The sequence below is a fragment of the Balaenoptera borealis genome, assembly GCF_965194805.1.
Source record: "Balaenoptera borealis genome assembly, chromosome: 10".
Taxonomy (NCBI): Eukaryota; Metazoa; Chordata; class Mammalia; order Artiodactyla; family Balaenopteridae; genus Balaenoptera; species Balaenoptera borealis.
Window position 1 is genome coordinate 68635110 of NC_138874.1, and position 15758 is coordinate 68650867.

Genomic DNA, 15758 nt, shown 5'->3' on the forward strand with positions numbered 1-15758 from the left:
ATCCCACCTGCTGAGAACTCACCATGCCCTTCATCTCCAGGGCACTATCATTAGTAGAGATGTCTCCCCCTCAAATGTATAGAAATGTGTGTGTGTGTGTGTGTGTGTGTGTGTGTGTGTGTGTGTGTGTATGTGTGTGTGTGTGACTGCAGGAGCCTCTACCTGAGTCTATGCCAACCAGCTCATGCTTTAGTGCTTTCCTGATTAGACGGAGCCCTGTGACCCCTTTACATCATGGGTGCTCCCATCCCTGGCTCCAACAAGCACGTGGTCTTCCTGTGCAGGCCACCTGTGGGAGAGCATCCCTGGCGAGCCAGCAACTGCCCTTACCTGCACCCCCGCTATTGGCTCCACACCGGCTCATAAGCACCGCATCTGAGGTCCCTTGCTGGATAACTGTTCCATCCCCTTGCTTGCCACACTGACCTCTTGGTCCTAACACCTTATTTGACTCTTGACTTCACAGGCCTCCCCTTCAATTTGGCGAGTTTCAACTCTGGGTAAAGGCCACCTCGCCAGACCTCAATTCTGAAAATCCCTGCCATGGGGTGGGGGAGAAAGAGACAAAGTATCACTGAAAAGAGTCCCCAGGCCTGCCACTTGCATCAGCACCAAATAAAAGCAAGTCAAAGCCCACCCTGAACTCTGCGGCTCACCTGTCTCTCACTTGTGTCTCCAGTGGGCGCCTGCACTGCCTACTTCTCATGCTCCGCGGAGCTCATTTTCTGGCCATGGCTTTGCCTCACTCTTGATCGGGGACACTCTCTGGCCATAACCTCTGCCTCCTGCCTCAGTAACAGTCACACCTGTCCCCAACGTTGGGCTGATTTCAGCGACTCACATCGCCCCTTCCGGCCTTGTCCAGGACCACAAGGCTGGTCCTCCAGGCCCAAGCAGCAGGACCCACTGGCACCAGACGCCCCTGCTGCACTCAGCTGAATTAGTGGCACTTTCTGTCCGAAACCCCTTGGAGCCCCCTCCCCACCATGCCCCACAAACACCAGCATCAACAGCAGCATCTGCAGAGAAAGACTGGAGAGGGGACTTTCGTGCCGGTTAACATCTGCTTGGAACACAGGCCCAACGCATGGCAGTAGGAAAAGCAGCAGGTGCGCGCCCCGAGGCTTACCTTCCGCATGTCTTTGCCAAAGGTCTCGCTGTAGGTCGTGCCCAGGATTTCAAACTGCACGTAGGGGTTCGATCTGTCTTCCCGAAACTCCATCACCCCTGTGAGACCAGTGATGTGGCCCTGCGAGAGAGAAGGAAAAACCATGAGAGGGTAGGGCAAACGTGGACCGGCAGGGGATGGAATCCCAAAGGCAAGGAAGAAAAAGGAAGTGGTCGCCAAGGTCTGGGAAACAATGGACGCACTGTAATAAGGCCAGAGGTGCTGGCAGTCCTGGGGCCTCGGAGCAGGATCAACACTTCCTAGGCCCTTGCTCACAAGGGAAGTTCCTAGGCTTGTCCCCGTCATTCATGCCGTTGATGTGATTAGAGCATCTGCTTTATGCCACACACCGTGCCAGCCCTGAGATTAGAGAGGGGCAGCTTTTGTCCCCACCCTCCTGGAGCTTACAGTCTTTCACTGCAACCTGCTCTAGGGGCTCACCTTAGCCTGAGCCAAGAGGGAAGGCCAAGGTCAGCGAGAGCCATCTCACACAGGTGGCGGAAAGTGGCAGGGCAGCGAGCGTGAGCATTGGAGGCTAAAACCCAGCTCAAGTCCTGGCTTTGCCACCTTGGGCAAGTCATCTCCCGTCTCCCAGCTTCGGCCCGGCGTTAATTAGACCCACATCACAGAGCCTGCAAGGGCCGAAGGAGAAAATGTGTACAAAGCGTGGTGTCTGGCACACACCGGATGTAGGGGCGCGCCAGTCCTGCGCCTCTCTCTGGTCGCTCTGTGGGCTCTGGAGTAGCAGGCGGCAGAGGGGCTGAGTGAGCCTGTGCTGAGCCCTTTTCTTTCTTCAAGCCTGGGGTGGGGGGTCACATCCAGCCTTGATCTCCCACAGACTGTAAGCGGGGAGAGTCCCAGAGAATGAGCTGGCCCCAAAGAGGCCCCCGCTCGGGCTTGGGCTGCAGCAGATTCAAACCAACATCAGACTCCATTCACTGCTATAGAAACCATGCAGAATTTACTGTGACTAAGACGCCTGGCACTATAGATTTCCCTAAATGTCTTTTTGAAGCCTCTCAAAGCCAATTCACTCTAACACGTCTTCTGCGGATTACCCAGTTCACTTCAGATCCAGTCTTTTTTGATGGATTTACTGTCACACCTAAGCATATAGGACACATGATGTCCTACATGCTGAGGTGTGACAAGAAATCCACCAAGTCATAGGTATGCCGATGTATGCACAGGGATGCACACACACACACACAAGGTGAGGTCCTGCTGAGTAGCACGTGCACTGCCAACTGAGACAAACTCTCCTGGGGACAGTGGCAGCCTGCAGAGTGGGGTATCTGGCAGGCATGAGCAAGCTGGTTGCCTCCATTTTTTACTTACTTGTGATCTTGGGCAAGTTACATAACCTCTCCGATACTAATCTCCTTATATAAAATGAAGATAATAATAACACGCATCCATGAACCCCAGCTCACCAGCCCTCAAATGCTGGGACAGGAAGAGTGGCAAGGGGAGAGGCCTGGGAGGGGCCTGGCTGGGTGACCACAGAAAGAGCTCAGCCTCCTGGAGCGGGAAGAGAGCAGGGGTGCGAGAAGGGGCTTGTCTTTGGCCTTGGCCTGGAGGGTGCCCCTTGCACACACCTTTTTGATCGTGTCCAGCATGGACCTCCCTCCATTCCACGGCTTGGTGGACTTGCGGATGCAGTTGAGGCTTGCCATGCTGTGCCACTTCCGGTCCTCCAGCTTCCTGTGGAAGGCGTTGGCCAACATCAGGACACTGTCGTACAGGTAGAGGTTAGAGATCTGCAAAGACAAAGATGGTGAAACCCTTTCCACTGGTGCCTTTCCAGGGACAGGGAGAAACCAGGAGAGGACTAGAGTGACCCACGATGCTAACACTGAGAAGTGGGGCCCAATACCCAGGCCATGATCTTGCGGCTTCCAGTTGGTCATCCAAGCACCCAGCCAGGTGCTGGAGTCCTGAGTGGAATCAGACCTGGCCCTGCTTCAGGAACTAGAGTGGGAGGTGGATCTGTACATCAACAGAACCAGTGCCATCAGAGCCATGACTGAGGCTTGGACACAGCTCTGTGTAAGACTTGGAGGGGGCATCACACTCAGGTAACAAAGGATGGAGGGAAGGACGGGCAGAAAGCTCAGTCTAGAGGGATTAGGATAAAGGGTGGGCAGCACTGTAGGGAGGGCGCCACATTTGAAGACGCATGAGGTGCAAAGAAGCTGGGCCAGGTAGAGCAGGTTCCACCAGCATTTTCGGCAAAGGACGAGACAGTAAAGATTTTAGACTTTGTGGGCCTTATCAGTCTCTTTTGCAACTGCTCAACCATGCTGTTCTAGCAGGAAAGCTGTTCCAAATGGTACAGACACAGAGGATATGCCAAGAAAAGTTTATTTAGAAAATAAACAGTGGGCCACAGCTGGCTGACCCCTGGGTTAGAGGGACTGAAAACAGTTCAAGATGTCTGCCTCAAGGGGACAGTACGGAGGCAGGGATCATGACCTTGTGGGCCATGCTAAAGAGGAACAACATAGGTGGCTTCAGGATCTGTGCCTGAAATCAGATCTGTGCCTTAGAAAGACCACTCTGGTCCCTGGACAGGCCTAGGGTAGATGGTGGCCTGAGTGACACTGGCAGCTTGTGTGAGATTCTGGAGGCCACGGAGCCTGCGCTACAGTGACATCACTGCTGGCTAGGGGACGCATTTGGAATTTGCAACCATGAGCCTCTGAGAATTACTCCTTTGCTTAGCTGTCCACAGTAGAGCTGGATCTTAGAGGTGACATAGTCCCTCTCAGAACTCTCGAGAGCACGGTAGTAAGGGAAAGTTTGTAATAACAGTGAGAAGAATGGCACCACAGTGGTGAGATGCAGGGGTGGGACAGGTCTGGGCCACCCTCATGACCGTGATTAAGACCCGGATGGGCATGAGCCTGGACTCCAGCGGTCACAAGAGCCCTTGGTGGGGAGGAGGGCAGCCCTGCTTTCCGAGGTTACCACCACCGCACCCCACCCCACTCCTCCAAGGGGTTGTCACGGAGCATGAAGTGGGGGGTGGGGAAGTAACACCCATCCTCGGTCAGGTTTGTGACCCCTCAGGGGTAACTGTTGCACAAACAACCATTAGCCAAAGTGGGTCAAGGGGATGATTCTCTGCACACCTCAGCAGCAAGGTGTCTGCTAAAAATATTTCAGAAAAACAAAATCGCCGGATATAAATAGGAGAATATGTTGGCCTCACAGGACTCCTGGGAAGATCAAATAGGATCCTTGGGCTGTGGGAAGAATTCCAGCCACCTCCCACTGCTCCCCAGTGTGCCCCTCACACTCTCAACACCTCCATATCTTGTTCTCAGCCTGCAATTCCCTTCCTCACAAGTCTTAGATGGGATACCCCCAGAGCAGAGGCCCAGACAGGAACTTGGGTGTTAGGAACTGTCCCCTGCAACTGAAATCAGAGGTGGCCCAAAGGAGCTGGTCCAGGGCATCACACACATCTGCTCCATCGTGCCCTTTCCCCAACTCATGCTAACCTCCGGGGGTCATCTCTGCCGTGACAGGTCTGAGCAGAGCTGACCTCTTCCTCCATGGATGTCCCTGTGCTTGACCATTCCTGCACAGCCCTGTCCTATCCACCCTCAACTGGTGTCCTTGCAGTGGGCACAGGGAGGTATGTCACTAAGGCCTGCATGTCTGACGCCTCTCCATTCGGTAGGTGGAAGATGGACAGGAGATGTCTCAGAGGTGGCAGGAGCAAGCCTGGCGTGACCGACCACTGCTGATTTAAACAAGGTCCTCAGGCCACAGGGGAGCAGGCATGTCAGTGCCTAGTGAGCTTTTTCAGGGTCCTGCACTACACAGATGCTTACCTGACAGCAGAGAGAAATCACTCCCACCACCGGGAATTCACCCCCTGTCCTGCAGGGAACGGACAGGACAGAACACTGTCTCCCACTCCTTGAACCCTGGGGGATCATTGCCTCGATGAGAAAGACAAACCCACTCCCTGCTCTTGTCAGCCCCCAGCTCTCAGGAGCCTCTACCACTGCAAAATTATTTCTGACATGTGTACCTCCCCTCTGAAATACAAACCAATAATGGAGGTGTTCTAAGAGGATATAAGCCACTTTGAGTTGGCTTGGTCTTATTTTTTATTTTATTTCTTCCAAAAGGGTAACTCAAAGCTGAGAGTCCTTGACGATGTGAAGATTTCTCTTCTCAAGACGTTTGTGGATCTCCCGGCCACCCACTCACAGCCAATGCTATTCAACGAGCTGGGACCCTTTGACCCACATCCCCGCCTATACGTGCATTCACACACACACACACGGGGCAACACCTCCCCTGCAGTGGCCCAGACTAGCGCCCAGTGGAATTTCCTTTTTTTCCCCTCCAGCACTTCTAGTCACAATAAATTAAAGTACTTAATTACATAAGTGATTCATACGATACAAATGTATGAATGCAGAAAGGCCTGACATGAAGAGGAAAAAACAGGATGTGACTCAGAAAGGCCAAAGGAAGAACAGGCTTGAGCAATGCTCTTTTCCAGGTCTATATATTTTCACTATCTCTAGAACTCAGCACCAACCAAGACACACGGTTGGTGCTTAACGCATGTGTGATGGATGGATGCATGGTGGATGGGTGGATGAGTCTGGATGGATGGGTATGTGGGGGTGAGTGGGGAAGATGGGTGGATGGATGGATGGATGGATGGATGGATGGATGGATCTCTGCTAAGAATGTACACATTGACCTTGGTTCACAAAAAGAGAAAACATACAAAATAGCACGAAAAAGAGATTTTCTGCCTCCAACTTTGACTTGAGAGGGGACCTCCTTTGTGCAAACAAAAATCTGGTTCTCATTTATAGGTTGCTCAGAATGTCTTCTTGAGCCTTCCTGAGTCAACTTGGAGTTGTTTCCATCTCTCCACTCACTCCTGCCCCTTCTCTTGTAAGGTGCTGTCTCAGTACTTCTCCCTGCCTTGGCAGAAGCTAACACTCCAGTACCGGCCTGTGGCTCCACGGTCTGCTCACCAACCTCAGCACCCTCACGTAGGTGACTTGCCAGGTCCACTGGTGGGTATACACAGGCAGGGATGCTACCCTCACAGTCTGGTTGTCCAGAGAAGGGACTTTTAGGGGAAAAGATCAAGAACATAGAGTAAAAAGGCAGCCTCTGCTTGGGGCTCCCTCCAGGTCCTGACAAACATAAGAAAAGCCTTTCCTCACAGTGGGTGGGTGAAGACCAGTGTCCCAGTGTCCCGGCTTGGTCAAGCCAGGTCCCTGAGCCAAGAGGAGAAGTGTAGAAGGACAGAGGCTCTCAGCTGCATGGACCCTCGCTCACTGCTGGTCTCGAGGGGCAAACAGCCCGAGCTGGAGCTACAGGTCACAGGGTCAGAGAAGGGGCCCTGGCCTGAAAGAGCCCTTGCCTCTCTCCCTCACATCTCAGATGAGGTCCAGCACAGAGTTCACTAGCAAAAGACAGACAAGCAGAGCAGACACTGTCACCTCACCCCTCTGCTGGCAGGAGCCCTGGGCTCTGGCTGGCCTAGGAACACTGCAGCACTAAAGTGACAAAAGACTGTAAAAGCATTTCAGGTAAGAGCAGACTTGAGAAGCTAAAGAGAGGCCAAGTGTCGAGGCCAAGGGCATGGCAGAGGAAAGACCCAGATGCACAGCAAAAGATTGGGACCAGGTCAGACATGCCAGATGGAGTAAAGTCAGAGGCAGACAAGAGCCAGAGCTGGGAGAGGCCTTCCTGGGAGCCTGTGGCCTCCATTCTAAGTGGATACGCAGCTGCAAGGGGCCCAGCTGGTTCAGTGAGCCACCTAGAGATGCATGCTGGGGTCCCCTTTTGCTGTCATACAGTACAACTCTTACCCTACCATGTGGGGAGCTTAGCTGGGGCCCTGGGAGGATGAGCAATAGCTTTGGATTCATCACAACCTGGGCCACCACCACTCACTGCTGAGCCCCCAGAGTGGACAGCAGCACATGGATATAGCACATGCTTGATAAATGCTCACTGTATGGGTGAATTGAATCTCCTCTGGAACTTACCTGCGAGGTGATGTTGAACAAGTCATTTAAAGCTCTAGCCTTATCTTGATGACAATAAAATACAGTGCGATCAGTGGCCCTGGAGAGGTGCAGTGGGGCAGCCCTGATTTACCCGCCCTGTGAAATGCAGATGGTGATAACCCTGGGTGCCTAGTACCATCCTGAGCTCTTTGCATGCATTTCTGTTTTGGGGGGTAACAGGGACAGAAAGGAATGCAAGGGGAAATGAAGGACCCAAGCAGGCTCCTGACTTCAATGTGGATGAGCTGAGAGCTTGTCCAGGGGTATCGCTGGCGGCTGGGGCCCAGCGTGGGTCTTGCACACAGAAGCGTGGGGGACCATCGTGAAAAGCAGTCTCTATCTTCCACCACCACTCACCCTCTCCTCCAATGCCCCTTGGTCCGAAAGCTTTTCAAGGGCAAGCAGGGGTCATATCTGGCTTCTGTAGCTTCTGGGTCAAAAGACTGAGCAAGGATCAGTCCTGAGTCTCACATCCCCAGCGTTGCCTGAAATCTGCTCACCTGGGTGCACGTCCCTGGCTTCCTCCTGGCCCGGCAGTAAGGTCACGACTGCCACAGCCTCCCGGGCCTGATCTGGGCCTTTCAGGTCTGCATGTTCTGAAGGGTTGCAGAGTTGCCCTTTGAGAAAAAGGCCACTTCTCTGCTCCCGGGGTGTTCTATAAAAGCTGCCAATACAGGAAGGCCCAGAGTGAGGGCCTCTACAATACCCTGACCCAGGTTCCTGAAAGGGAAGTGGCTTGGCCCACTTCAAAGGCCTGACATTTGCACTGCAGGGCTGGCTCAGCCACGGGAGCCTGGGGCACAGCCAATCCTGCAGCAAGACCACCCAGGTGTGCAGGGGAGAAGAGAAGGCAGGCAGGATGTGACTAGGGGCAGCTGCAGACCAGTACCTGTGGGAGGTGCCATGCCCTGCACACTGTCACCGGCTGCCCGTCCCCTGCCCAGGCTTAGGGGTTTCACCCCTGGGGAAGCTTCCTAACATCCTCTCTACATGGTCACTTCCCACGGCCACCGCATAGTTCAGGTGCCCTCATTTCTCCCTGGGGAGATGGTAACCCCTGGTTACCTCGTCTCCCAGCCCAGGCCCTCCAATTCCACCCTGCACCGAGTTGTCACTCTCAGATGTACATCCTGCCCTGTCACATCTCCAAGGGCTGCACCCCAAGCCTCGGTGCCCTGCAGCTGCCCTCCTCGATGACTGATTTCCAAACACTTCTTGCCTCTCACCCCTTGCCTCAGACACTGAATTCAGCCCCTGCTCTCCTTGGCTTCTTGGCCTTTGCATATGCCATTCTCCATAACTGGAACGTGCTACTATACGGAGATTAAAATTCTCAATTTATTTGGAGTTTGTGAGAATTCAGAGAGACAACATTTGTGAAATGTCTAACATAGGAACTGGCCCATAATAAGTGCTTCAGGGGTGTTTGTGGAATTAATGGATGTTGAATGAATAGTTTTAAATCTGCTCTTAGGAAAAAACACCGATGTAAACAGATGTCAAAGTGTTTGGAAAGAGGATGCCTCTTAGAATAGGAGTGATGGAGGACAGAAGCCACCCTGGGAAAGGAAACAGGACCTCCACATGGGTATATTCCATGTGGAACTGCCCATCTGTAGTCAGAATCTGGGTTATGTGCTCCCACGAGATGGGGGCATCCTGGCAAGGCTTGCATTTCCAAAGTCAATACCTACATAAGAGGCAGGTCCTCACATCTGCAGGAAACAGAAGACAGAATTCAGCCATAAGCTCTTGACTGGGGCTTCAGCTCTTGAGAAACCCAGGCAGACATTCCTGGCTGCTGGATAATTAAAGACCAATCACATGAAGCCAGAGGACCAAGGATGGAAAGATAACATGTTTTTGAACAGTTAACACCCAGAATCCCCACTACATCAGTAACTATATTTTATTTAGGAAAATACCTGTGTCAGCAGGAGCAAAGGCTACCAGTAAAATTGTTAAATTGATCTTCATGAGAAAATGAGGAGAATTTACTTTGGAGTCAAGACCCAGAGGGAGAAAAGAGAGGGTGGATAGGGAAAGGGAAGCCAGCAAGATGTGGAGAAAGGATGAGGCCCTGGGTGGAGGGGGTGGGGCTGTGGAGAAGCACACACGCCTTCTCTGGGAAGACTTCGAACCTTAGAGGCTGTTTGTGCAGCTGCAATGCGAAAGTCCCACCTCAACCTCCACTGTATGTGACACCATCTCCGAGACTTGGATTTGTTGTCTTGTTGAAACCAGGAAAGGCATTGATTTCCCATCTGGATCGGTACTGGGTGGGGTAGAGGCAGCCCCATCAGAAGCTCAGATGATTTGTTTACTTCCTTACTGAGTCCCTAGCGGTAGGATTAGGGCCAGGAGTAATGAAAATAGAAGCCCCCCTGTGAAATGTGCTGAGCTCTTCAGGAGACCTGTACGCGTCCAGTCCTATCTGGACCTCAGCGGCCTGAGACCTATGCCCACCCCCGTCAGGCTGGAAGGGAGAGGCCCCGGAGGACGATGGCCCTGCTAGGTAGGTCCCTGGCTGTCTGCCTTCCCAGTGCTCTGTGCATGTTTCTCCACAGTAAATCTGAGAATTGAGGCAAGTCATATTAGGGTGCTCCAGCTTTGCCTCCCTTGCACTCCAGGGGCCCAGGGAACTCTTGTGCATCCACATGATCAAGGTACAAATCATCCTGGAAGGCAAAGGAAGATGAATGGCAGGCCAGGGTCACAGCCACACGGGCCAGCTGCATCTCGCCACCAGACCACTACCCACCCAACACCAAAGCTAAAAATGTGGGAAATGTGCTCATTAAGAAAGGCTGCATTTCCTCCAGGCTTCTAAAGAGCCCTGTTTCCTCTTGCCTCCGTCATTAATCAAGCAAAGTAATTAATCAATCAAAGTGCAGGGAGACCTCACAGAGGCAAACAGCAGGAACTGACCTCTGACCAGATCCTTAGACAGGCTCTAGCCGTCCAGCGAAGTCAGACAAGCAGCCGGCAGAGGGTCCAGCTGGGAGGACAAGCTGACGCCCAGATGTCACAGCTTGAGAAATCCATCTCCAGGCAAGAGCTCTCTGCCAACCTGCTGCCAGCCCACCCGTCCTGAGAGAGGGCGCCACGGCCAGGCCTGAGGAGGGAGCCGATGGTGGCAGAGGGCCAAGAGGATGGGGATCTCTGCTCATGTTGAATCCGAGGAGGGGGGAGGGGGGAGAGTTATGGAGGAGCATTTGCTATACCCGAGGCTCTCTGGCCTCCAGTTGTACACATGGCCACCGGCGGCCAGAACTGCAACGAGCTGCACCCAAGCAGACCACCTGTTCAACTGGCCCTGACAAAGGCATCGATGATCACGCTTCCTCAGTCTGGCCCCTACATGTTCCATCTGGGTCTTCAGGGTGAAGAAAACCAGAGAAAGTGACATGAAGTCCAAGGTAGCTCTGAGGTGAGGAGGCTCAGTGTTGCTCCAGAGGAAAGAATTCTACAGGCACGTTGACAAAAAACTTGTAAGCTGGGGAAAGAGTCCAGAAAGCCTTAAAGAAACAGGGATGTAAGGGGCAGGGTGAAATGCTTTAATAGATTGAGCGAGGAAGGAGTGATTCCATCTATCAAGCCATTCCACAACTTTAAAATGCACAAAGAAGAGAAATTCCAACCTGAGGGAGCATTTTATAATAACACCACATTAGCCCCTGCAGCCTAATTCAAGCATCAGGCTTCACAGTGACCAGACAACACAGCTTCTCTCATTCGCCTGACCCGCCTTGGAAACACATTTGAATAGAAATGGGGTAACAATGTGACAATGTGTCTGTTAGGTCAATTATAGCCCTGAAGTCACCAGGCAATGCAGTTCTGGAGACCAAGGATGCTAAAGATGCTTCTCTGACCAAGGCTACCCATGAAATCTGAGCAAAGTCTCAGGGGTCCTTAAGGTCCGGTTGTCACTTTTATTACTGGCTGAGTAAGACAGGCCCTAAACTAACTTGTCGAGAAAACAAGAATCAGAAACACCCAAATAAGACAGTGCTTTGTAGGGAAAAATAAACAACAGCATTGCACACTGGCAAAGGCAATACTTTTGGAGCCACCAGAAGCCACTTATTTAAGTACTTTTCTTCCAAAAGACGTTCTCTTTACTAAATAGGAACCAAAATCATTTGCTATAACAGTGCCTGGTTGGCTCTGGAGCACAGAAAGCCCTGACCACAGGCCTAATAGAAGAAGATGGAGCTTCTGAGGCCAGCTCAGTACAGAAGCAGAGAGATGAATGATCCTGTAAAAATCCCCCGTTTTTGATGGTCTGCTTGAAAACTTCTAATCCAGAATTATCATCCCAAGAGCAGCCATCTCGGGGAGGAACTAAAGATGGACTTGAGGGTTCCATTTCCAAAAGGATTTTCATTAATTTCATCAAGACAAAGTTAATAATCTGCGACATCAATGTTGTTTTTTTTTCCTTCAGTTGGTTGTGCTAAACATGTTAGAATCTTCTCCATAAATCTCACAGCTAGAGGCTAGTAGAAATCAGTTTGCCTTCTACACTGTCATTAAGAAGGAAAGAAGTGGTAATAGCTACTGAGGAAACTTGAAGGGAATGGCTTGTAAATGAGATGAATCTGCCCAAATGGTTGTTGGGTAGGATGAGTAAATAAATCCACGTTTGCCTCTCGTCATAGCCCGCACAAGGAAGGAGATGCAATGAATGGAGATAGATTGCTTTAATAACGTATTTTATTTATGGATCTATAAAGAGGCTTCTAGAGACAGTTTAACTTATGTTAAGACCTGCATTCTTAACAGATCCACCCCATCAGTCCTTATCGAGAGTCTCCAAGGAGCAGGGTCTTGTCTGAAGAGCTAAGCGGGTCGCAAAGACAAGGCCTCTCCTCTCCCACACAAGGCAGCGATGACTGAGTTCCTGTGTGACTGACGCAGACAGTAAGTGGTGCTGGATGCCGGTGATCAGGGGCTGGACAGGTGGGAAGTGCTCTCCCACCCACTGTGAGGCTTTCCAAGAGCATGCTCAAGAAGAGAGCGGACTACATCATACACAAAATAACGAGGCCGTGTTCAGCCTTGCCGTGGAAACCCTGAACACACCTGGCTCCCTCCTCCAGAGCGGTACTGTTAAGAGCTCAGCCTTGTTCGAATTGCTTTCGAACAGTTGTTCTCCCCTTTAATTTTCATTATGACTCTGAGGGGTAGGTTGTGACCTAATCCCCAGTTTACACAGAAGGAAACTGAGGCACAGAATGACAAGTAAATAATAATAGTTAGTAACTAGAGTTACTGGAATTTGAACCCAAGCAAGCTGGCTCCTGTGCTGTTGCTGCTGTTGCTACTACTTCTACTATTGCCACTGCTGCTTCTGCTTCTGCTACTACTACTACTGCTACTACCGCTACTATTACTACTACTGCTACCACTACTATTACTAACACTACTACAGGTACTACGGTTGCTACTGTGACTTCTGCTACTATTACTGCTACTGCTGCTACTGCTACTATTACTACTACTGTTACTGCTACCACTACTATTACTACTACTGCCGCTATCACTACTACTGCTGCCACTACTATTACTAACACTACTACAGGTACTACTGTTGCTACTGTGACTACTGCTACTATTACTACTACTATTACCGCTACCGCTACTATTACTACTACTGCTGCTGTCACTACTACTGCTACCACTACTATTACTAACACTACTATAGGTACTACTGTTGCTACTGTGACTACTGCTACTATTACTGCTACTGCTGCTACTGTTACTATTACTTCTATTACTGCTGCTACTACTGCTACTACTTGGGCTGCTATTACTACTGCTACTATTACTATACTACTGCTACTGCTACTACTACTAACACTACTATAGCCACTGCTGCTGCTACTGTGACTAGTGCTGCTACTGTTACTATTACTGTTACTGCCGCTACTGTCACTATTACTGCTATTACTGCTGCTACTACTGCTACTACTCCTTCTGCTGCTATTACTGCTGCTACTATTACTGCCGCTATCACTACTACCGCTACCGCTACTATTACTAACACTATTATAGCCACTGCTGCTGCTACTGTGACTGCTGCTATTATTACTGCTACTGCTGCTACTGTTACTACTGCTGCTACTACTGCTACAAGATCTCTATGATGTCACTCTTAAATCTTGCACTTTATGTAGTGCCTGGGTCTCAGAAGGAACAAAGAGAGGTAGGGTGGCCAGGATTCTAGGTTCGATATTGCACTGACCTCACTTGATGATGACTAGCTACCCACCTCAGAGCCATGGCTTTGTTCATCCTCCTAATGGGTGTGTGTCATTTCAGAAAGCCCTCTACTGCATTCCTCGCTGCTACCATCAGTCTCCTTTTCTCTCTTGGCCTCCAGGACAGATTCTTTGTATCCAATGTGTTTGATGTGCAACCAAAGAGCTCACCTAAGCCTTTTGCCCAGGGCAAAATGAGTAATCAAGACCTAGACAGGAAGTACTTTCTCCTCTCCCTCCACCCCATCAGGGCAGCACGTGTTGGTGTAACGGGAAGCAGCCCTCCTTTCTCCTGGAGTAGAAGGAGTGCAGTATGGTAAGCAAGAACTGAGAAAAATGGATGAGGGATATGGGGCAGGGCGCAGCAGGGCTGGTGTACGTTTGGAGGAGGACAAAGCCCTTTGAGGAGAGAGAACCGGGGGAGACCTTCCTAGGAGTGAGACCCTCCCGGGGTCTGGCCCCCACAGAGAGTGGCCGGCACCTCCCTGTCCTGCCCCGGGTGGGGATGAGCACACACTGCCTGGGCCACATGGTCGCACTGCACTTCCATCCACACGGAGAGTGGGGTGGTAAATACAGAGGCACCATGAGAGCCCCTCACCTCTTCTTCCAAACTCCAGACGAGAGGAAGGCAGAACAGGTCATGGCAAGATCCAAAAACACAAATCCTTGCATTAAGCACCTTCCACGTCTGGCCCATATGCCCAGGGCTCTCAAGTCCATGGCCCTGTGGAGGCCTTTGGTCCACTCTCTCGGTCAACCCTTCACCACCTTAAAAAGACCCCAGACCTTGTCATGGCTCCCTGGAGCCATGGGCTTTGGGGAAGAGGTAGTTACTCCAGCTAAAATCCCAGTGTCTTCTGTGTTTCCCTATCAACCAAGAACATATTTCTAGCGTTTGCTGTCTCTTGGAGCGTGTTTCCTCCCCCCGCCCCGCCCATATAAGGTGATAGACTGGATTTGGTACCATGGCAAATCACACATGTACCCAGCCTACCCTAGAGATTCTAATAACACCCCTCCGCAAAACATGTGCCCCCTGATTAGATGATACCAAGATGTTCTGGGGTGGCACTGATACTCAGGTGGCAGATACAGCCCATTTCTGCCCTACAATCCTTATGCCTGGCTAAGTAAAGAAGGTGTAACTAGTTTCAAATGCTGAGTGGCAAGCATATCCCATGCACAAACTTCTGAGCACTCTTCACAAACCCAACTGGGAGAAATTTCCAAGCGTCTAATGAAAGTTTTCTTGGGTGCTCTATTCCTAGTGGAGATGCAGATGCCGGGCTACCAACAGACAGTCTCCACAATGCTTCACTGTTACCACCAAACATCCAGGGAGAAAACCACCTCTCACAACAGGTGCACAGCTCCACATCCTCCTCCCTGGCCCAAGAGGAGCTAACGCTGATTGCACCTCTGTCAAGAGAGTGGCAGAGTAACTAACCATACATGCTGTACTTCTCATCTTGGAAGGAACGGAAGAGGTGGGCAAGTGAGGCTCCTACCCTTTTGTCCCTCCCTGCTCAGCTGGGAATCCAGCATGTTCTGGTTGACCTAAGCCTCAGCATTCAGAAGATGAACTGGGACAGTTCCCAGCTGTTTCCACATTACTGACTTTCTACACGGAAGAACTTAAAACAGGTTCAAAATGATGACTCCCTGCAGGAAGGCTCTACCCCCAGTCCTGCCAGATGAAATCATGCCCCACAAAACAGTCATCACAGAAGCCTAAGAGACAGGACTCTCCTTACTCCCTAAGCATGCAACTTTTAAATATCAGAGGCACCCAGTGAGCTCGTATGTCCTGTCTGCTGACAATGGCCACAACTGCCTGCTAATGTGCTTAGAGGCACTGCCCAGTTGACTGGTTTCCATTTCAGCAAATGACAGAGTTCTAGTTATTAAAGTTGGTGAGCAAGGGCACTCAGCCAGAGCTGAGGCATATCGCTGACCATGACAGGCCAAGTGTACGGGTGAGACTCCCTCCTGGAGGGAGCTTGGGAGGCAAGCACTGACCTGCAGCATTTGGAGGTAGCCTTCCTGGGGGTCGCAGAGCAGGGAAGAGATGCGGTGGTTGTTCCTCATGCATTTCTGGTTGTCCTTTGCAGATGGGAAGATCTGCCGGACCACGGTCATCCTGCCAAGGGCGCTGTGGACCAGATCCAGGATCTCTGGGTCACTGATTTCCTGGGAAGATAACCAGAAATGTTTACCATTGACTCATGAACTCATGATCTCTGCAAAAGACTTAACAGT

The 15758-nt window shown here is 51.2% G+C and overlaps 1 protein-coding gene across 2 annotated transcripts in view; it reads right to left on the reverse strand.

Moving 5' to 3' along the window:
* Positions 1-15758, reverse strand: part of GRID1 (glutamate ionotropic receptor delta type subunit 1) — a 666028-nt gene that overhangs the window by 208818 nt on the left and 441452 nt on the right. For both annotated transcript variants that reach the window (XM_082406733.1, XM_082406734.1), the window contains exons 6-8: positions 15519-15689; positions 2767-2928; positions 1130-1249 (exon numbers count right to left, since the gene is read on the reverse strand). In XM_082406733.1, coding sequence (XP_082262859.1) covers positions 1130-1249; positions 2767-2928; positions 15519-15689 — 453 coding nt within the window. The remainder of the gene's footprint in view (positions 1-1129; positions 1250-2766; positions 2929-15518; positions 15690-15758) is intronic.